The sequence below is a fragment of the Oncorhynchus keta genome, chromosome 20, assembly GCF_023373465.1.
Source record: "Oncorhynchus keta strain PuntledgeMale-10-30-2019 chromosome 20, Oket_V2, whole genome shotgun sequence".
Taxonomy (NCBI): domain Eukaryota; kingdom Metazoa; phylum Chordata; class Actinopteri; order Salmoniformes; family Salmonidae; genus Oncorhynchus; species Oncorhynchus keta.
This window is the reverse complement of record NC_068440.1, coordinates 10,072,535-10,096,066: the sequence shown is the minus strand read 5'-3', so window position 1 is coordinate 10,096,066 and position 23,532 is coordinate 10,072,535. Positions and strand designations below refer to the sequence as shown.

Sequence of the window (23,532 nt, the reverse complement as noted above, 5' to 3'; positions counted from 1 at the left end):
TAGATGCGCATATTTTATATTTACCTTTGTCTCAGGTGACGAAAAATGATAATAACGAAAGGAAATAGTATGTGTTGTGTATTATTACATCCACTCTAGATCATTATCATATATCCTTTGCTATTATCAATATTGCTAAAATAGTACAAATGTATTTTACGCATCACGTAGGTGTAAACTGTAATGCCAAATCGCAGACATCCAATGTCCCACAATCCTCATCGCCGCCGAAGGTGACAGGGGACAGAAAAAATGGCAACTGCGTACCTTACTCACCACCAAAAAGTCTTGAGGCTGTACAAAAAATCCTTGAGGCACCTTGAATCATGGTGTATTTTTAGGTAAGCAAAGTAGTTCTAGTTATGGAGTCGTATTGAATAATGTGCAATGTTCTTATCGACTGCATGGAACCAACTAGCTAGCTAGCTAGGTCACCCTCTGTTTACCCCTGCGCGGTGCTAATGTAACGATAAGCTCTCTGACATGCTATAGTAACTAGCTGATTGATAAACAATACATTAGCTAGCTAGCTATCTGCTCGATTCAAGTTGGTGTTTGCCTCTGTACTATGATAGCTAATGTGTTTAGCTAGCTGTCGATCATACACGCACAGTCAGTGTAGCCTATTGTTGTTGACATCAACGTTGGCACCACCTAACAGTACTAATTTGGATTACAGGGATAAATACCGCTTTTACGCGTGTATGATGAGGGCACGCTTCGACGAGGCCAAGGATGAGAAGGACATGGTCAAAGCCACTATGATGCTGAAGGCAGGAGAGGAGGAATTCTGGTCTAACCAACACCCCCAGCCTTACCTATTCCCTGACTCTCCCGGAGGAACTTCCTATGAAAGATATGAAATGTACAAGGTAACTAAATTAGGAGATTGTCCAACATCTGCATGTGCATTGTGTGTTACGGATTAGGGTCCATCTTTTATCCTGGGATTTACGGTATTACTAGTTAAGTACACAAGGGGGCACCAAAAAGATTCATAAAAGCCCATTGATTGGGAGTCTATTACCACAATGCAAACAAAATTAGCACAAGTAATAGCAAATCTCCATGGAGGCTGCTAGCTGAATATGATAACGAGCACAAATGAAAATAAACAAATTACAAAGACAGACAATCCAGCTCATTTAGTTACAGTACCAGTCAAATGTTTGGACACAGCTACTCATTCAAGAATATATCACAGACAGTGTCACCAGCAAAGCACCATCACACTTCCTCCTCCATGCTTCACGGTGGGAACCACACATGCGGAGATCATCCGTTCACCTACTCTGCGTCTCACAAAGACACAGCAGTTGGAACCAAAATTCTCAAATTTGGACTCATCAAACCAAAGGACAGATTTCCACTGGTCTAATGTCCATTGCTCGTGTTTCTTTGCCCAAGCAAGTCTCTTGGGCCAAGAAGAGAGGTTTTTGAGACTGCACTTGAAGAAACTTTCAAAGTTCTTGAAATGTTCTGGATTGACAGACCTTCGTTTCTTAAAGTAATGATGGACTGTCATTTCTCATTGCTTATTGGAGCTCTTCTTGCCAGAATATGGACTTGTTTTTTACCAAATATGGCTATTTTCTGTATACCTTGTCACAACACAACTGATTGGCTCAAACGCATTAAGGAAAGAAAATTGTACAACTTAACAAGGCACACCTGTTAATTGAAATGCATTCCAAGTGACTACCTCATGAAGCTGGTTGAGAGAATGCTAACAGTGTGCAAAGCTGTCAAGGTGGCTACTTTGAAGAATCTCAAATATTTTATATTTAAATTATATTTAACACTTTTTGGCTGTTATCTCATAGTTTTGATGTCTTCACTACAATGTAGGAAATAGTCAAAATAAAGACACTCTGGAATGAGTAGGTGTGTCCAAACATTTGACTGGTACTGTAGGTAGGAGCTACTGAATGTAATTTTTGGTGACTTTGGATATTTACAAGCGAATGTGAACGAGAGACATTGTGCAAATGAACAAAGTTTTGTTGAAAGAAGAACAGCACAGGCTCTGAAGCAGCATGTGTACACTGTGCCTGGAGTCGCTAGAGCAATGGTTAGTGCAACGGTCCTGCCTGCTTTGCTTAGAGAAGAGGTGGCAGGAGTAGACAGGGCCGAGAACGGACAGGACAAAAAACTCAAGGAAACCATGTAGTGGCAGCTGTACAGATAACTCATCCAAAGGGCACTGACTTCTCAAACACGGCCGATGCGAACACTGGTGCCTTGTGACCTTATTAATTCAGCCACTTGTTTAGATAAACTTAGGGGTCGTGTTAACTTGCAAGTTTACACGGAATTCTTAGTTGTTACTTTTCTCAATCTAAAGGTACAACCTACATTTGAGCCAATATCTTAACTAGCTGCTGCTGAACAGGTTATTATAGCTGACACATTTTCATTTTCAAAAAACGACTTCATATCGAAGGACTGCATTTGACGGCCTGCACATGCGCAGTTCGGCACAAGATGACCGTTAGAACCGATTAAGTTTTTCTGTGCATGAGTTTAGCTAGCCAAAGTCGCCATGACATCTCCAAGCTTGATCTGGGAATTCTATTGGAGAAGCAGTTTTCTGATTTCTTGTATTCTGTTTGTACAGGTCCCCGAATGGTGTCTAGATCACTGGCATCCGTCAGAGAAGGCCATGTATCCTGACTACTTTGCCAAGAGGGAGCAGTGGAAGAAGCTGCGAGAAGAGAGCTGGGCAGGAGAGGTGAGTTAGGCTACAGTCCCTTTTCCATGAAGTGAAGAATTCTGTCCATTCTCTGTGCTAAACAAAGCATCAAAGTTAAAGAATGCATGATTTGATGTTCACCAGTGGGTCTGTTTTTACATTTAGTAGTTTAGCACAAGCCCTTATCCATTGCGACTTAGTGCATTCATCTTAAGATAGCTATTTTAGAAGAAAAATGTACTTACTATGATTGTGATATGTGGTCGTCCCACCTAGCTATCAGAAAAGTCACTGCTAGTAGGGGGGCATGGGCAAGTGTTAGTTTACAAAAGGTACTTTTATGTTTTATATTTGCTGACAAGTACACTCCAACCTAAATCCTCCAAAAAGGGTCTGAGTTGGAAGTCTGGAAACATTTGATTTATGCAATGTTCGTTCAAGTCATAATCAAGGCACTGACATTTTCTTTGGAGTTCTTTAATTACTTCCCTCCCGTTGGATTAGAAATATGACATTTATCAAACGTTCATATTAATTAAATAACCCAATTGATTATACTCACTTCAGACCGCCATATCAATCTAACATCAATTGTTGAAATTTGAACTGTTCTGAGTCTTAAGCTGGTGTCATCTCTCATTTCAGGTTCAGCAGCTGCAGGAAGAGACCCCTGCCATTGGGCCCAAGACCGAGGCCCTGCCCCCGGCCCGTAAGGACGGTGACCTCCCCCCTCTGTGGTGGCAGTACGTCACCCGCCCCAGGGAGCGCCCCGTCTAAGAGCCCCCGGATGACACTACCTGGTGATAACTCCATAGTGGCACATGGCAGCTCACCACGGTACTTACTACCACACAACAGCATGCAGATTCACCTCCTGGTGAATTACTATCCATCTGTAAAGATAATTATATAATGGAGTCGTTTTGGAAGACGTTGCAGTATGTTTTGTCAAAAGATATTCCACCCTGCCTGAATGACTTTCAAATGTACTTTTCCTGTACAAGGACATCTGTTTAAATAAATATGAGTATCATTCATGTGTCTCTTGAGCAAGTGATTCCAATTTTATGATCTCCATTTAATCAGAAAATCATACTACAACAATGAGACGTTTGATGTGAAATGTAGAAAGCAGAAAATCAAAGAAACACTTATAGAACATTTTTTCAACAGACGCACATTCTGCTACATCTTTATTTTTAGCTAAAACAACTGTTACATAGAAAATAGGAGACAGAATTCCGGAACTGAACAATAATTATCTTCGACAACGTCAGTGGTACAGAAAGAGGTCAACTCTGTCCAAAACATGTCTCTAGGTCATCAGCAACTGACTCACAAGGCTAAAGTACTAGTGTGTGTCAATCTAGACCACAATCTGCGTCCCATTGCTCCTTCATTTCCTTGCCTCTTTTCCCTCGTGTCCGTGAACTTGAAGATGAACACATTAGATTAACATTATGTTTACCTGTCACATATAAGTAGGCTAAGTCCTCTTGAATCTGACCATGAAGAAAAGGAAATGAGAGAAGGAAACTATTGCAGACTATTGGGACAAAACCTCATATTTGCAAGGTGTGAGTTTAACTTGGATTACTTCTAACCATTTAGCATACATTAGATTTAGCAACGTATCTTTACACCAACGGCTGTACTTTGGAAAAAAATACTACAGTATATTACAGCTAACTTTTACATGGACAATATCAGACCATTTGTATAGAATAATTGAGTTGTGAGCCATACAGGATTTTCAGCTTCATATGCATGTCGTTGCATCGGCCACACTTTAGTTTCCCCTGCCTTACCTGTCTTGAATGGAAAAATAATCCGGCTGCAGTCACTCTGCAGAAAGTTTAACTGCTCTCAAATGGAGGAAATGTATTGGGATAAATAGGTTCAGTATAAAAATGAGCTTAAACACGTTTGAGTAAAAAATAACAAAAGACATGCATTACTCGATCTCATTTAACAGGCTGTGTGTTTGACAGTGAAGCTGGTCTACAACACCACAAACTAAGGTATGGCGTTCATGAAAAATTATAGTGGAAGATATGACAATGTTTAGAATATGTACACATATTAGGCCATGTTATTTTGTGAAATACTTTAGGTAGTTGCAATAGTGAATTCTGTCTTCAGTTCACGGTGCTTAACACAAGCTAACAAACTCCACTATGTTACCTTTCACTTTTTAATATTCTAACACTATTAGTATGATTGACTTCTAGTTACCAGTGATCACCACTAGCTTTCACAGAGTCTACTAGTATTTTCACAGCAGGACAAGCACTTGTTACGTTTTCCAGTTTTATTTGCGTATGAATCCTCTATGCCCTTTAGCACAGCATCACTTGCATTGAAATAAATGATCAGTCTCAAGCGTAATGGAAACTCTCGGGCTCTAATTCTAGAGAAAAACAGGAAAGTAAATAAGCCTATCCTATAGCCACCAATCAATGAGTGCTTCCACTGACACCAGAGTTGCATTCAAGGTAGAAACCCTTTGCGACATATTTTACTATTGACAAATGATGTGACACCCGTTGACAACCACTCCTTCGATTGTTAAGAATTGTTCGTGTGGCAAGTCTTTGCGTCCTTATTTGCTGACCAAGAAGCTTCCTATTGACAGTGGGTTGTATTTATTCTCGCTCTGAATCTTTTGGCGGTCTAGTTTATTAGGGTTGCAATTATTTGGGGTAGAACATGCAATTGGATTTATTTTTCAATGGCAAAATAAAAAAAATTATAAAACACTGGCTATTACAGGAAAGTAAAATGTTGCTCTCCATTGTGGTTATTTCCCTATGTACCCCTCTTCTCCACACAGTCTTATCTTCTATATCTTTCTCCCTCCAATCTTTTTTTTGTTTTGTTGCTGTGGATTCACAGAGAAGATGAATCATATTCAGTAAAATAAAGTCATTTAAGTTCATTCATCTCTAAGTCTTTTGGCACCTTTCATGACAATGGACGGGTAAAACGTGAAAGTACGAAGAGGAGCATTGAACACAAAACATACAAACGCATCAAAATATAAATATGTACATACAAATAAAAGATTATATATTTTCCGTCATTTGAAAATAGTCAAAGCAGTTGTCGCTCCGTTTCCCTCCTCCCCAACTTTCCCGTGTCTAGACTCCCACCCTTTTCTTAAACCTATGGGTGAAGACACAGATACTGTATGTGATTCAATCTGCTACATTGAGGGGCAGTGGACATTGTACACTAAGCGAAGCATCTCACACTATTCGCGGCGCCGACCGGTCGTTGGATGCCGTCTTCTTCAGCTTGACCCCTCGCCGTATGGCCAAGAGCACGTCTTCCCCCTCGCCGCACCCGGGCTCCTCCTCCTGAACCTCTGGCAGGGCCTCGCGGTCCCACTCCGACAGCCTACTACCAGACTGAGGTGGGGAAGTGGGAGGATCGGAGGGGGCCTGAGTGTCCCAAGTTGCCTTGGGAGACACCAACAACCCGTTGTCACCCGCTGAAGAGAGTGGGCTCCGGGGGCTCAGTGGTCCCCCTCCCTCACTCTCTCCCCTGAAGAACACCCCGGGGTGCTCTGGCACAGTGGGCGTCTTGACGGGGATCATGGGGGGCTTGACAGGGATGGGGCCCAGACCCAAGCTTCCGGAGGGCCGGCGCAGGTTGGGCTTGGAGGAGGGCGTGCGGCGGATGGTGGCCACCCCGGGGGTGACAATGCTGGCGGGGGAGGGGGCCGTGGTGGGGATGCCCGCTGTGGAGGCCGGCCGCTTGGCATGGAACATGCGGCGGTAGGACTGGCTGATGTCACTGTTGCGGGGGATGGTGGAGGACTTGTCGAAGTCGGGTTGGTCTGTCTCCTGGTCACCACCCACGGAGAAGTAGTCGTAGTCGGACACTGGCGGGAAGAGATAATATGAGGATGAGGATCATTGTCACCTACACACACAGTACACTTCAAATACACATTTTTCATCCGTATGGATATTAATAAGAATATGCCATCAGAGGTTCAGATCCTTATTCAAAACATGACTAACACCTACTATTGTTCACTATAATTCAAAGTGAGTGGATCCCTATCAAATATCCATACATTAACCTTCTACGGTACATATTAAGGACTGACGGCGATTACCCCTAACATGCAGCGGGAGACACACATACACACTACAGTACCTTGTGAGGGGATGGTGTCCTCAGAGCAGCAGGGCGTGGTGTTCTGGGTGCTGTAGCCACTGGAGCACTGCAGGGAGTCCCTGCTGGAGCGCTGGATATCCAGCTGCAACCCGCGGGCCAGAGCCAGGGCCAGCTCCTCATGGGCCTCCGCCTCCTCCTGCCGACACACACATATTAAGACGTATAGCTTATACATACCTATGCAATACGGGCCCTATTCAGACTTGGGATAAGTTGACTTTAAGGACAATTCCTGCCACTTTTCAATCTCATTTTCATTATCTCCAGCACCATACCAGTGTCTACAGATCTGAAAACGGCACGGTCTATGAGCTATAATCTTTGGTTAAGATGATAAGAAGAAAGGTCCTATAAAATATATATGCTTATCTGTGACATCACAGAGTAGGATTACAAGTTTTTAACGAGGGAGGATATTTTCTGGCTCCCCACACATCACCGTAAATCTCAGTGTTTGAAAATCACCGTTAATAAAATGTTGTAACATTTTGGTGATGTCATCGGGTATATTTTATTCTACAACATATAGAAATGCGCAGTTTTCACATACAGTATGTAGACAATGGTATTGTTATGGGGAAAATTAGATCGAAAAGTGGGTGAGTTTCCCTTTAATATGGACTTAAGTAAAAATAAATGTTGACCTAAGTCCACATTTTATTAAGTCCATGTTATCTCAAGCATACAGCAAATACATATTAAAAGACATATTTCACACCAAACAGACAACTGCATTAAACAGCCGCACAACAGACCTGGGTTAAATACTATGTCAAATACTTTTAAAAACTTGAGCTGTGCTTGATTTAGTTTCCCTTATAGTATACAGTGAACATTTGACAGGTCTTTAGTACAATAAAAATACACACATGGCATTCACATGGTCATAAAACACATTCATATACTGTACACCTCTACATTAAGGATATAGGTATTAGCATCCACGTGTTTCTGTAATTATGGGTGTAGCTGATTCATGATTTTGCCCACTGAGAAACGCTGCCTGCCTGTCTGTCTCTGTCTGCCTCGTCCCGACACCTACACGTTTATTACTAGGGGACAGCTGGAGATCGAATTTGAATATTGAAACAATGTTGAAAACAAATGTCAGAGAGACAGATAACAAGCTTTATACAAATCTCTGTTTTGAAAACTAAATGTTAGTCTAAAAGAAATGTCAGAATGTCTAGATGCTTTTTATAGTGGAGATCAAATGTTTAAATTGATTGGCTGAGCTGATGGAACAGAGTAAATAGGCATTTTAACTCCATAGATTTAGCCAGTGGTTACTTGTGGAATAGATACCGGCTGGAATGCGGTTTTAACCAATCAGCATTCAGGATTAGACCCACCCGCTGTATAACTGCATTGGTGCCCTTGGCTCTCTGGGGCTCATCCCCTGGTGTGGTGGCCTGGGGGCTGCTGGGATCTGGAGTCTGCCTCTTCTCCTTGGTCCTCCTCAAGGTGTTCACCATGGGCTGGTCGTAGGGCCCTGGCTTGGCCCAGTCCTACAAAACACAGAGAGACAAAGCTATTGAGCAATGCCCACCAAAAATAGGTCAGCTCTGTTGTGTAGCTCTGATAGCTCTGTTGTGTTCATTACGCAAGAAACGGAAGAAAAAGGACTGAAACTGATTGGGTTTTTATAGCATTCATGCTTTTATCAATGACATTTATACTGTATGACTTCACATATAAAGACTTGCATAATGTAACCGGAGAGTGTTTGCAATCTCCCTGTGATTGTGAGAAGTGACTGTGAGACATGATTGTGAAACGTGATTGTATCAGTGTCTGATCATCCACAGAGGAGACTGGAAGAGAAGGAGGAGAATAAGGAAGGAGGAAGAGGAGGAGGCGGTCGATGACAGAACGGACGCACCTTCCAGGTGAGGACCTTGGAGGAGGGGATCATGCCCGGTCCCAGGGCGCAATAGGGGGGGCTGTCCACCAGGAGGGCGGAACCTGGTCTCGACCATGCCCACTCGGGGGAGGTGGGAGAGTAGGAGGGCGAGGCGAGGGGGGTGGAGGGGGAGGATGGAGGGAGGTCGGGGTAGACCTCCTGCATGCCCCCGCCAGACAGATAGGGGGCTGCGGAGGGCCCCTGATGATGATGATCATACCCGTTTGACAGCTGAATGTGAGTGGAGGACAAAGTGACACAACAATGAGAAATCATAAGTCAAAATGGCAGCTGCTGGTGATGAAAAAGGAAGGTCAAAATGATGCACACGACTGACACCAGATGGAATCTAATAACATCAAGTCCTGGTAGCAGACACCTGTGTCATGTTCAGCAGGTACATTTAGAAACAAATGAGAAACGGAGAAGGTAGGCTACTACTTGTCCAATAAGAATGCTCCTGTATTTGAGGCCCACTGAACATGACGCTGTTGTCTATGTGACAGGAATGAGGGAGGTTTGATCAACCAGCAAATGTGCACCTAATAACACTGCTCATGTTTTGTACGTGTCTATGAGTGTCTAAACGTGTGTTCACCTGTTCCACCCTAGTGCTGGAGCAGGTCTCCTTAGAGGAGGCAGGTGAGGAAGAGGAGGACGAGGAGGAGCTGCCCTCACTGACAGGCTGGCAAGTCTCAGAGATGGCCGAGGATGAAGAGGTAGAGGTCTGCAGCAAAGCCGTGCAGCAGGACAGAAAGGCGCACACACACAAATATACATGAAAAGACACACACACACACACACACACACACACACACACACACACACACACACACACACACACACACACACACACACACACACACACACACACACACACACACACACACACACACACACACAGAAGCAGTTCAAAACAAAGCAGCCACAAAGAGACACGTAAGAAAGACAAGACGCACAGACAGAAGTACAGAGAAAAGGAACAGGAGAAAAACATTCTGGGTTTGCAACATCAATAAGAAGAAAAACATATGAAACATATCCTACAAAAGCTATAAGCACTACGGCGAAGCATGAACGTTATGCAAATCAGCATGACTTGTCACACACTAAACAGCTGACAGTATGCAGACGCAGAGATTGCAATGGACCGTATTACTAATAGTAGTCATACAGCAGGTGCTGAGTCTAAGGTGGGTGGGTGGGCGGGGGGGCTTATGTACACACTTCAAAAAACAGAGGAGCTGCTCAGCCACTAAAATCCTTCCACATAGCACAGCCATTTCGGTGGTTATTGAGCAGTCACAACAAAGGCACATACTTCCAGCCACCACTGAGACCCCACAAGCCTTATCTTGTATCTAAGCAAAACTGTAGTTGTCATACAGGTATACAATACGTAATCTACATGATCTACGTGCAGTGACTAAACACACACTTTGTGTGTGTATGCGTGGGTGCGCAATCAATCAGACCCAGGTGTGTGTTGGGTCTGTGAGCAGGGTTCCTGGCTGGTTGGGCTGCTGCTCACCCCTGTGGCTCTACTGGTCTAATGTAATGTGGGTTTGAATGTGAGGGTGACTCATCGAGATCTATCTGCACCGTTTCTCACAGTGACGCCAACCTCTGCTGTCTCTAATGAGCCCCGTTACCTAGCAACCTGGGAGGATTGTCTCTCACCAGCAACAGAGCCCAGGTGGGGAGAGTGAAGTGTCGGGTGGAATACAATGTCACGGTTACTGTGTGTGTGCATATGTTTTAGTTCATAGAGTATGTTGCTGCTTCTTAGCGGTTTAGGGTATGAGGGGAGTTGATAAAGTAGTCGTAAAACCACAAGTTCCTGTTCTCGTCTCTCTGTAGTACCTGTGGGTGGGTGTCAGGGGGCATGGGCGAGGGCGACTTGGACTGGTAGGCATCCTGGGAGATGAAGCCGGAGTCGTGGGAAGAGACACTAGAAAGGCGGGCGGGGCCTTGCTGAGGGAGAGCGGAGCTCCGGTAGCGATAGTGGGAGGTGGGGGAGTGGCAGTGAGAGCCGCTGGAGCGAGAGTCGCTGCTGTTGACGCTGTTCAGACTACTGCGAGAGACAATGAGAGAACACAGTCTTTTGGTTACTATGGATATTGGTAACTGGTTCTCAACTGAAATGCCTGGTTAAACTAAGTAAATAGATAAATAAATATTGATTCAAAACAATATTTACATGTTAAGGTTTTTAAAAGACTGTTACTAGGTCATTGCAAACAGCTACAGTTTGAACAAGTTACAGCGCCAGCCACAAGCAGAGGTTGCTAACAAGCTCGCCTAGAACACAAATATGATGGTTTCTTTGGCCCTAACGCCTCGCACTTCACATAAATTATTGAGACAGTTAACTCATTCGTTATGGAGGCGTTCTGCGGCCTCACGTCTGCTAAATGACTTAAATGTAAATGTAAATGTAAACATTCAGATTATGGCAAAAATGTCAAAGCTACAGTACCACCTCCAATCCACAAGATGGAGTAGGAGGACTGAATGCTAGGCTGATTCGTCACTCCCAGTCCATACTATGTTCTCAACCAACAGAGAGGTTTGGGTGTAGTGGTCTAGTAGTGGTGATTTGTGGGCATGCTCACTAACCTGCACATGCTGGACTTCCTGGATGCTGTGGTGCTGGGGGAGGAAGGAGGGGTCTGGTAGGACCAGCTGCTCTCAGATCCCTTCAGGTCCAGAATGACCTTGGAGGAAGAACATCAGAACAACAAGCCCTATTTCTAGAGGGAAATGGATTTCCTTACCATTGTACCTCCAATCGTGTGAATCAGTAACACAGAGACACTAACCGTTATCCAGGACATGAGTGTAACATGCACAAAGAGGACTAATTTAAGCCCTGTCCTGAGAGTGCGGGCCAAATCACTGACCTGCTCGCTGGCGGGAGGCAGCTTGTGGGGGTCCATGGTCAGAGCCTTCAGGTCATCAGTGAGGGTCTGCAGGTGAGTGATCTCCCCAACATGGACATCTCCTCTTCCTGATGAACAAGAATGGCGGGTTGGTGTAAGGCAGGGATGTCCAACCCGGTTCCCGGAGAGCTGTCCAACCCTGTTCCTGTATGTTTTCACTCCAACCCCAGTTGTAACTAACCTGGTTCAGTTTATCAACCAGCTAATTATTAGAATCAGGTATGCTAGATTAGGGTTGGAGTGAAAACCTACAGGACGGTAGCTCTCCAGGAACAGGGTTGGAGAGCCCTGGTGTAAGGGATTGTGCTAGCTTATGAATGTGGTATCCATTTCAAATGAGATCTTGTTCTCCATTAACTCAATACTTCTACTTTTAGACTGTGAATTGAAGCAGGTCATCCCTCTCTACTGGGATTTTCCAAATCTCTTTGGAGAGCAAGATACACTGGCAATAGAAACACTTAGAATAGATTACATTAATCACGTTCACAGGTGCATAGCAGAAGCAAAAACTAAAGTAAACTGACCAGCATGGACTACCGCAGGTTGTGTCTACTTCCAGAATAAACATTTACTAACAAATGCAACATTTGAGTCACGTACACCTTCACCAAAATAAAATTGCCAAATAGTTCACTTTAAAAGGATGAGATGGTTGTTTGGACGCGCAAAGTGCACTGTATATTAACGTTCATAACAAAAAAAGCTGTTGGTTGAACAACATGATTGGTTCTAATGTGTTGGAGCAATTGTGTACGCGGGGTCCGACTTCATTTATACATGCTTTCTTCAGCCCAACCCCCCACCCTAACAAAATGATGTGTGTTTGACTACACAGACTGTTGGTGGGGGACTCACCACGACGGGCCTCAGCATGGAGACTAAGGTGCAGAAGCGGCTCCGCTCCTCCACCAGGGCCTTCCTGACCGCCTGCTTCTCTGTCTCCTCCAGAAGCAGGTACTTATCACTGATGTCCTGCATGGCATTGTCCAGCTGGGGCTGGATGTCCCCCCGGCCTGCGGCACACACACACACACACACACACACACACACACACACACACACACACACAACAACCATCTTTTGTTAGTTTTATCCTAACTTAGGGTTTAGGAGGGACAAGGTTTTTCTGAGTACACAGCAACATAATCGATGTTCGGTCTCAAACCAGACAAAGGGACTGTGGCCGTGTGAGGTGAAAACAGCACAAAAAGACACCAATGTCTCTTAAAGGTATGTTTTAATTGAATTGTTGTGGTTTGCAGTCGTCATCGTCATCACCATTAGATATATGGTTTTATAGATATAACCATCAATCCCGTGCACTACTTCACGCTTAATCTTTTGATCACTAATGGTCTGTGTGATCATAGACAATTTATATCTATCGGTACAATCCTCACAGTGCTATCTCAAGCACCAATCAAATCATGTTGTGGAACCGGTTGGTGTTTACATCGGGGTCACACCCTCACAATATTAGACAGACTTAGGATTCGGGAACACACTGAAGAACCATCGCCTTAGGAGATGGGAGTGCATTTATGTAATCGCTCTTCACAAAATGGAGCATTGTTCTGATTTGGACATTTTACCCTCTCAAATTCAACCACTTAATCGTATCAAATCAGTGTCTTTGGTTTTACTGACATTCAAAAATCTAGCCGTGTTTTAATATAAAAAGTGTGACTTTTTTATTTAAAGGTCCAATGCAGCTATTTTTGTCTCTAATTATTTCTGGGTAACAATTAAGTAACTTACTGTGATTGTTTTCAATTAAAATGGTCAAAAACTAACAAAAATTGCTTCTTAGCAAAGATCAATTTCTCAAGCAAGAATTTTGCTAGGACTGTCTGGGAGTGGTCTGGGTGGGGAAAACTGAAAACTAGCTGTTAGTGGCACAGAGGTTTGGAACCAGGGTGGGAAATCAACTTTTTTTATCCACCAGCTACCGTCCGTGGCAGGTCAATTTGAAAAAATCCACCAGCCATTCAGATTTTTTACCAATTCAATTTTTTTTGTTGCCATAATTACACCAAAAAAAATATACATATAAACGGATGAGCATGATTTATATTTTTCAAAAAAGCAATGTATTTATTACTAGTAAGAAGTAATGGGGTATATTGCTTAATTTAATTTGTGTGACCTGCATCTTTAAACCAATGTATGTTCAAATAAATAATTGACACTGAACTAAAATATAAACGCAACATGCAACAATTTCAAAGATTGTACAGAGTTACAGTTCATATAAGGAAATCAGTCAATCTAAATAAATTCATTAGGCCCTAATCTATGGATTTCACATGACTGGGAATACAGATCTGCATCTGTTGGTCACAGATACCTTTAAAAAAAGGTAGTTAAATGGATCAGAAAACCAGTCAGTATCTGGTGTGACCACCATTTGCCTCATGCAGCGCGACACATCTCCTTCGCATAGAGTTGATCAGGCTGTTGATTGTGGCCTATGGAAGGTTGTCCCACACCTCTTCAATGGCTGTTCGATGTTGCTGAATATTGTCGGGAACTGCAATACGCTGTTGTACAACATAAATCCAGAGCATCCCAAACATGCTCAATTTGTGACGTCTGGTGAGTATGCAGGCCATGGAAGAACCTTGACATTTTCAGTTTACAGGAATTGTGTACAGATTATTGCGTCATGGGGCCATGCATTATCATGCTGAAACATGATCTGGTGGCGGTGGATGAATGGCACGACAAAGGGCCTCAGGATGTCGTCACGGTATCTCTGTGCAATCAAATTGCCATTGATAAAATGTGTTCATAGTCTGTGTGTAACATTTGTGTAACATTTGAGAGAAATAAGCTTTTGTGCATATGGAACATTTATGGGATCTTTAATTTCAGGTCATCAAACATGGGACCAACACCTATATTTTTGTTCATTATAGATACAATAGTAAAAACAGATAGACAGCTCTAAAACCGAACATCAAGAATCAACAGAGTGCCAACCCTGCCACAAAAGGCTGATTGATATGGCTTATTCATTATTATTATTATTATTGTTCAGGGCTCTACGGTCTACGGCTATGCGGACAGTTCTTTTTTACAAGGACTACGTCAGTAACTAGAAATGTAAAAGAACACAAATAAATCTAGGAGAACAATTTACATATGATAGTTTTAATTATAAGAAATTAATGCTCAATCAAGCACAATCATTAGGTGAGACAAAAAATGTCTAGGGACAAGCCTTTACTGTGACAACTTGGGCACTTGCATGTCTGTGATGAAAAAATATCTGACTGTGACACCTTCCTAGCATCAGACAGTTGCAGCAACTAACCTAGCCTGTGAACAAAACAATGTAACTGGCCAAGAAACACGAGGGCAAAGTCACACTTTAGTAACCATTTTTTGTCAATTCGACCAAATTCTTTGTGTGACCACCCGCCAACATGGCTGGTGAAATAGACATTCTTACTCGCCAATGAAAAAAATCTACCCGCATTTGGCAGGTAGCAGGTGAACTCTTTCTTATTGCTCTATTAACTAATTGACCACCTGGTGATGACACCAGGCAGGCCAAAACTCCCTCCCACAAAACAGGCTGAAATTTTAGGTCGGCCTTTTCAAAAAGCTCTTACACTGAAAGGGCATTAAGAATACAATCTAAGTAGATTAAGTATCAAGACATTGCGTGCTAAAATGATAAAACTCTAGTCTGAACTTGTAGAGAAAGGTTCAATAATCTCCTCTGTAGGCTTTAATGACATAAACATGCAATTAAAGTTTTACATTTCTTAGAAGAGCCAGTACTAGTTATGTGGTTAAGGCTTGATAGATGGAGGCCCTTCTTATTTTCCAGGGAAAGCACTGCAGAGGAATTCCTTCACAGGACACAGAATGCAACGTTTGGTTTCCCACAGTATTTACTGTGTGCTGAAGGATCACATTCGGGCATGTTGCTGCTCTCTATTTCACTCATAGAAATGCACTGGGGGAGTTTCCCTGTGCTATATAACAGGCTAGGGAGACTATTGAACCAGCGAGCTCTGACCACATCTGAGGTTCCTCAGGGATCAGTTATCGGTCCTGTTTGTTTTGTCTTACATGTGAGATTGAAGCTGGAAATCAAACTCTTTTGACGGTCAGGATAATATGGCCTTGTTTATAATCACAATAGGCCTTTTATGCTACTAAAACAGACAAACAGACTGGTTCAAAAGACAAATGTCTAGTTTTTCCATTGTAATTGCAAATTATTTGTGTTTGGTGAATGTATGCAAAGGGGTATCATTCAAAATGTTGAATCATTCTCTCACATTGAATATTACAACATTCCAAACCTCTACAAACAAGAATGATATACGCCTACAAATGATGTAAACACGTATATCACAATACAAGATACAAACTAAGCTGTACTTGGTTTCATAACAGGCAGAATACGGTCAGGGTGAGACAGTGCAGGAGTCAGGTCAAAACATAACTCTAAACAACAACCGATTTTCTTGACAAGCTTCTCACAAATCTATATAATGTCATAGCTGTCAAAGAAGAGGCCCTGATTGTTGGCTGTGACTGGGTTTCAGAGGAGATCTACATGTAACTGCCAAAATAAAGCAAACACTTGCGTAAATGAGGGATACAATGTATATTGAAAGCAGGTGCTTCCACACGGGTGTGGTTGCTGAGTTGTATAAAATGTATAAAAATGCCCAGTTGCCAAAATGTTTGGCTACCATGGCTAGAAGAGATCTCAGTGACCTTTAAGGAGGGGTCTCAAAGGAGCATTGTGTGTGTGTGTGTGTGTGTGTGTGTGTGTGTGTGTGTGTGTGTGTGTGTGTGTGTGTGTGTGTGTGTGTGTGTGTGTGTGTGTGTGTGTGTGTGTGTGTGTGTGTGTGTGTGTGTGTGTGTGTGTGTGTGAACAAAAACTAACACTTACAGGAGATTCTGGAGCAGCGCCTGAGACAGTTTTTCCACCACCATCTACAAAATAACTAATGATGAAATTGATTGTGTAAGAATGGTGTCGCATCCATAGAGTTCCAGACATTTGTAGAATCTATGCCAAGGCACATTGAAGCTGTTCGGGCAACTTGTGGTGGCCCAACGCCCTATTAAGACACTTTATGTTGGGGTTTCCTTTATTTTGGCATTTACCTGTTGGAGCCAGACAAATAATGAACTCCACAATTATTTACTGACTTTGCCGCAGTCCCGATCTCCCCTGATGATACAAAATTAAGCCACAGCCAAAAGCCCAAGGGAGTCAGTGAGGTATATTTGGAAGCAGACCAAACTCATGACACAGTGAGGGTAGTGGGCGGGGGAGGGGACCTCAGGGGAGACCGGAAGAGTAAGAGAAGCAGGGAGATTAACTATTTTGGGCATTCAGGAGATTTTTAACCCTTGAGTGAGGAATGTGACCGCACAATATGAAACAGACCAGTAGACAATGTGACAGGGTACATGGGGTGGGGGGACAGGGACGAGACCACACACAGGTGGGAAAGGTCAACGGAGGTCAACAGAGAACCGTGACACAAAGGGAGCTAGAGGGGGCAGCGACTTACCGAACACGTCAGCTGGAAAGAACAGGGGCGTGATCGGATGCAACATGGCAGTTGTTGGAGCAGAGAGGAGAAATCTCAGTCAGTTTAGACCCAGGAGAAGGGGACCGGTTCTTCAATGGCTACAGGTTGCAGAATTGTCACAGATCCTTATAATCTTGCCCAGTACATTAGACTTTGGCCCAAAATCGTAAAGATATAAGTTCTGTAATAAAATCCAAAGGATTTGCCAAGATGCAGCAAGGATTAGTGACTTGAATACTATTCTATCCTATCCTGTTATTTGCACAAGATAGTCCCTCCTAAATCCAGACACATAACTTCCCAAAATGATGTGGCTCAGCTGCCTCTCATCCCATTACTATTCTGACCCTTTGGCAAGTCACCTGGGACAGTATGAGATGGGTCTTGGTAGAATTCAGTATCAACACTTTAGTTTCCTTCCGCCACCCCCCAAAATCGGATTTAGCTTCAAAAGTCAAAGTCGTAAGTTCTAGTTCCAGTCGTAAGCAGTCCAAACCCGACACCAGGCATCCTCAGAGTCACCCTACCTTTCTTAGCCTTCTTCTGCAGCTTGAGAGTGTCGGAGGATTTCTTTTTGATCTCCTGACGGGCTTTCTTGTACTCTGCGGAAGGAAGGGAAACACAGTGGACACAACGTGTCGCACGTTGCCATTGTCAGTGCTTTGAAGTGCGGCAGCACACCCAAAAACGTGGGCGACTCTTAAAAAGGAATAATATCGGATTGATCTTTCTTCTGAGCGACGCCCTTTTCATCCTACTGTAACTTCGTAATGATAAGCAGTGGCTGGAATCAAACCCTGCAACGAGGGAGCACCCTGTTTCTCTAAGGGGGAGAACTGAACTCCTAGGTTGGGGATTATTGAGCGGAGATGGGGATTGGGTTCGAGGTGGTTAGCTGAAGCACATAAAAGCACTATTTTGGTGTTAACTAAGCAAAGTAATGACTTTAAACACAAAGAGGCTATTTCTAGTGATAAATGACTCTAGCATCTTTGTGATTTTATTGCTCGGGGGAAACGGTGTGTTCTGACCTACATGGATTATAAAGGGAGATATCTAGCTAACCATTATACTGTAGCACTGCAGGCAATAATGGGGTGAAGGAGTATAGACTGTAAATGGAGAGGTTTGAGAAAGTGTGTGTTGTAGTGGTAGAAGGTAGTACAGTGTGTGTGTGTGTGTGTGTGTGTGTGTGTGTGTGTGTGTGTGTGTGTGTGTGTGTGTGTGTGTGTGTGTGTGTGTGTGTGTGTGTGTGTGTGTGGCCCCTACCTTTGGCGTGGTCCTTGTCCAGCGTGTTGGCCACTCTCTTCCACTCCTCCATCTGGTCTTGCAGAGGGTTAATCAGGCAGTCGATGAAAACCCTTGGGTGGGGATTTACAACTCAAGTCAAACAGAGCAGAGAATGAGAACGATCTGTAGCAGCGAAAAATTGCTACAAGGCTACTTTGGGGGGGGCATTCCTCTAGGTGTGTGGTGTGTAGACACTGTATGCAATTTCATCTCCATCATCTCTGCCTATTTCACCCTCTCCACAATACGAGCTAAATGGGGCCCGTTCAGACAGAAGGATGGAAAAGAGAGAGAGAAAAAGGGCTGAATGAAGAGGAGGAGATGGGGGCTCACATGGAGAACTGCCTGAGCTTGGCCTCGATGCTCCGGTGCCTCATACACATCCTGGTGAGGGCTGAACCGATGTCTCTGGTGCCACCTGAAACCAGACCAACAACACAAGCTGTCAGGCAGAGTCTGTTGAAGAGGGATCTCGTCTCATAATATGTTATGACGATTTGTAATTCCCCTGTACAAATGATGGAAGGTTGTCGAAATCGTCGAACGGGTTCACGAGCTAAATCACAAACAGCCAGAGCATGCATAGAAGTGCTTTCGCGTTCAACTGGAATATCAAAATGAATTTAAAGCCCAATCACTGATATGATCATTTACAGCCGATTCCAGTTTCAACCGCTTTGTGTTACAGCGTCAACAAACTGATAAGCAGTAAGAGTGCTACTGTGAAAAATACTGTAAGTGAAACCTAAGTATCTCATAACGTACAGTAGTTGGATGCTGTATCCCTGAGCAGCGGAGGCCAACATAACGGTACGCCGTCAATGACTCATACAGTGTCCAAATATGTACACGAACAGGAGAGTTCGTTCCACAGTGGAAGGCAGTGATTGGTCCTTTGGACAGGGGTCAAAAGACAGTCAAGCACACATCACTTAGCTGACTTGGTGGTTTCTCAAAATGCTACTACTTGTAACACACCCGTTCCATTTGGCCTGGTCTGTCTAAGTCTAGAACTATCAGGAGGAGCTTGCTAGGGGAGAGGTAAGCACACGGTTCATTCCATCACTCACTGACACACACACACACACACACACACACACACACACACACACACACACACACACACACACACACACACACACACACACACACACACACACACACACACACACAGAGAGAGAGAGCCGTAATCACTTAAGTGTGACCGTTAGGGTTTCTAGTGAAAAGCAAACAAAGCCTCTGACCTCACCTCTCTAGAAAAACAGGAGGGAGTAGAGGAGTGTGAAGTGTTGAAAAATTCCTCGCCAGAAGAAAAAGTTGTGTAATCCTCCACAAAGCCCCCCCCTGGTTTCCCTGGGACAGTAAAAAAGCCACACCCCCTCCTGACCCCCTCCCTGTGCTGACTGACTAGCACTCAACAGTAGCAGACTAGCAGTAGCTAATAGCTATGCAGGCACCAGGGGACAGATGGCCACTCTCTCCCCCAGACAGAGACTCCCTCCTGGGCTATTGTTCCTCGGACTCAGTAAAGACCCAGGCTGCTCTATGGAGGAGGAAGTTCTTCAAAAACATCCCATTATAACAAGTGGGTGTGTGATTCAATGGTGCAGTGGACAATGGAATGGCCAGATCCACTGTAACTAATCTATTTGGGTTTCATATTGCACTTCTGCACTTGCAACCACGGCTGATGACCATCATTTCAAACCGTGGGGATTACAGAAACCACCTTGTGCATTTAGTCATTACTGTAAAAACAAATGAGTTTTTCTACAATATTTTACCCAATTCAGTACAAGCTCGGATGATGTTTCTCAAACCAGATCCATTTCGTGCTCAAAATCCATGTCATCGCACTTGTCACTGATCTCCTAGGAAGTACTGTGATGCATTTCAACATCCATAGCTAGGGTTAAGTCGATGAATTATTAAAAAGACCATTCTTGTCAATTCATCCAACCATGAACTGGAAGCTCATCAGCCACGGTTCACATTCCCCCTTCTCAAGTTCCCAGCTCCCAGCTTTTCATATCATCCTCATCCATCATTCACTAGGTTTCTGTGTATTGGCTGTCTTACTGTCATCACTCGGTTTGCATGACCCCTCTGTCATCCATCTACTATTGCATTAACAGATATATAATCATGTGCTGTGGTATGATATTTCCATACGTTATTGCACGGTATTTCTAACCGTTATTTCCATCTGCAGAGATTGGCCATGTAAAGCTATTGAAAATGAACCCGGGAGTTACATTATTTTAAAGGGCGGTTGGGGGTATTGTGTGACAGTATTATGCGCAGCTGTAGGATCTTAATCTGATCAGCCTGTTGCAGGAGAACTCTTAAAAAGGCTTCTGAAGTTTTTCATATCAAATTGGAAATGTCAAAACTTGATTTTCCCTTACCAAGAAAATGCACCGACCCCTACAATAAAATGTCCACTGATTTTACAATCCACGTCATAATTCACTTCTCCTGTTGCTGCAGGATTATTTTCCTGCTGTAGAAAACGGGTTCAAATTAAGATCCTACATCTGTAAAGTGCTCCTTTAGCTCAACATTTGTTAGAGGGGATTTCTGCTCACCACTCTCTTATTATGTGTCGTCCATGTCTGTGTGTAACACGGGGCTCTTTATTCTCAAGTACCCACTGGACAGTCAGATCTATAACTGTAAGGTTTTTCTCGTATAGGCACTTTACGCTGGCAAACTCAGAATTTAGCTGCCGTTGGATTAATACACTTCTATCTTAGCCTGGCAACTTGCTCCACTGCCATTCAAATCTCTACATTGTTGTAGAAGCAGTGAAAAGCTGTGTTTTTTTTCTAACGTAAGCGCCTCAGCGCCTTGTCAATGTGACAGGTCTCCTGCAAGTGACAACAACGAGAAGGGGGGGGAAATACAATGTTCCGCCCCATGATGCTCGAGGGTTGCCATGGAGACAGCAGCAGTCAACATAAATCTCAATCTCTCTCTCTCGCTCTCCCTCCTCATCCCTCTCGACATACAGAACAAATGCATCTGACTCCCTCTGCTGAATGGCATCAGTCTGTAATAAATCTCCAGCTCCTCCCCAATATATAATGCCACAGTCGTTACAATTCAACTCTTTCTCTACACCGTCCTTCGCTCACTATCTTACATAAGGAGTTGTGTTTATATGGTACAATACTTAGGTGGTGGTGTGTTTACATCTAATTGAAGTCCAGAAGAGGTTTGGAAAATTCCGGACATACTTCCTGCTCTACACACACACACACACAGGCACGCGCACACACGCATACCAATCTCCTCACACCCCCACCACACGCGCACATACACACTGTCTCCTACTCCTAGTATGTGAAGTCCCGCCCCTACAATGCCAGTCTCAAAAAAAAAAAAATCTCCTGACCCCCAAATCTATAAATAACCCGATTGGTTGGCGCGGGGGCTCTGGTTGCCAGGATCCCTCCTGAATAGCTGATGTATGGAATAGCACTCCTTATTAATAGCTGTGACATGGGGGCCCTGTGGCATGGTGAGCACTGCATTGCACCAACACCTCCCTTCTTTCTCACCCTCTCCTCACGCCCTCGCTCACCCTCCCCTCCCCTTCCCTCTCCCCTTCACTCGCCTTCTGTGAGTTACCTCTTCTCTCCTCTTCTCTCCACCTCTTTGATGCAAGAGGAAGACTGCCTCTGATATCTCCATCTGTCAGTCTGGTCTTTGTAGAATGACCTAGCATTTCAATAGAAACATGTAGACATAGCCTGTTCCTACTGAAGACAAAGGGTAACTGTTTATGCTGATGTATCAGTTGTAGATGACAAATGATTCACCGACTGCGAATAAACTTAATAGGCAGACACTAACAACAAGCTTAAAATGCAAAGCTTTTTTATGAGCTTTGTCGTAAAATATCGTAAAATAAGGTAGGGTCTGATCTAGTTGCGGAACAGTCGGCCCAGATTAGTTTGAAAGGGACCTACATAAAGTAATATATTACAAACCATAAAGAGACCTACATAAAGTCATATATTACAAACCAGAAAGAGCCCCACATAAAGTCATATATTACAAACCAGAACGAGCCCTTCATAAAGTAATATATTACAAACCAGAAAGAGACCTACATAGCTACAGTATAGGCTCTCAGAGGGCTAGAAATATACAGAGCAATGGAAGCTGGTAGAGTTTGTGTGAAATGGCACCCTAATTCCCTATATAGTGCACTACTTTTGACCAGAGCCCTGTGGAAAGTAGTGCACTATAGAGGGAATAGGGTGCCATTTTGCAGTTTAGTGTTGCCAAGTTGTACTGACTTTGCAGGCTGGCCAACGCCCTCTGGCCAACCAGGCTACAGCTGTCACACACGTATTGACCATAGCAGAGTTGATGGCATTTTAATGACAATCAGCCTGATCGATTCACCTCTTTGTCCAGACCAGCGCTAACAGTCCAGTGTGTTTACCAACGTGTGTCGCCATAATTCTGTCTGGTCTAGACAAGTCAGCAAAATGTAGCTAGACATGTATGTTGTTTACCCAGTGACCAAATATGTTTAGCGTGATATCTAGCTATCTGTAAAGCAACAGACAGTTCCTTCTTATCTTTTTGACAACAGAATGTAGAAAATGTCCGTTTTCACATGTCGACACTGGTGTGGGGCTGGAGATAATGAATACGATGTTGAAAACGGTGAAGTGCACTTATAATTAGGCTAATCTCCATACTACTTAAAAGGTCCGTGGGACAATCAGAGGGAGTGATGCTTCAAGGCACATCCTTCTTCTAGTTATTACCAATGTTGTTCTACGGTATCTGCGGTGTATTTCTTTAGGTCACTCTGAAAGCCCATTCAGCCACTTGTCTCTGTATGTCAGTGCATCAGCCTTCCCCTGAGTAGGTAGAAGAGATGGAGCTGTCCTTTCCATCTCCCGCTGTTCACACAATGTGACA

The 23,532-nt window shown here is 43.6% G+C and overlaps 2 protein-coding genes across 2 annotated transcripts in view; one reads left to right on the top strand and one right to left on the bottom strand.

Moving 5' to 3' along the window:
- Window positions 1-187: 187 nt before the first annotated feature.
- ndufb9 (NADH:ubiquinone oxidoreductase subunit B9) lies at window positions 188-3,727 on the top strand. The gene is made up of 4 exons (XM_035795367.2): window positions 188-341; window positions 680-872; window positions 2,618-2,731; window positions 3,338-3,727. The coding sequence occupies exons 1-4, from the start codon at window positions 253-255 to the stop codon at window positions 3,467-3,469; spliced, it is 528 nt and encodes a 175-aa protein (XP_035651260.1). The 5' UTR covers window positions 188-252; the 3' UTR covers window positions 3,470-3,727.
- A 122-nt stretch (window positions 3,728-3,849) lies between these two features.
- LOC118399353 (protein MTSS 1-like) overlaps window positions 3,850-23,532 on the bottom strand; it is a 46,781-nt gene continuing 27,098 nt past the window's right edge. Inside the window, 13 exon segments of the mRNA XM_052472059.1 lie at window positions 3,850-6,578; window positions 6,860-7,016; window positions 8,233-8,388; window positions 8,763-9,014; window positions 9,382-9,510; window positions 10,647-10,857; window positions 11,403-11,500; window positions 11,687-11,775; window positions 11,778-11,793; window positions 12,584-12,741; window positions 17,826-17,900; window positions 18,568-18,659; window positions 18,922-19,006. Coding sequence (XP_052328019.1) covers window positions 5,941-6,578; window positions 6,860-7,016; window positions 8,233-8,388; window positions 8,763-9,014; window positions 9,382-9,510; window positions 10,647-10,857; window positions 11,403-11,500; window positions 11,687-11,775; window positions 11,778-11,793; window positions 12,584-12,741; window positions 17,826-17,900; window positions 18,568-18,659; window positions 18,922-19,006 — 2,156 coding nt within the window. The 3' untranslated portion in view covers window positions 3,850-5,940.

What these genes read in the sequence shown, in the direction of transcription:
- ndufb9 (XM_035795367.2), top strand. Translation starts at nt 253, where the DNA reads ATGGCAACTGCGTACCTTACTCACCACCAAAAAGTCTTGAGGCTGTAC. An exon ending in AAAGATATGAAATGTACAAG is followed by an intron (nt 873 to 2,617) that starts GTAACTAAATTA and finishes CTGTTTGTACAG; the next exon opens with GTCCCCGAATGGTGTCTAGA. An exon ending in AAGAGAGCTGGGCAGGAGAG is followed by an intron (nt 2,732 to 3,337) that starts GTGAGTTAGGCT and finishes CTCTCATTTCAG; the next exon opens with GTTCAGCAGCTGCAGGAAGA.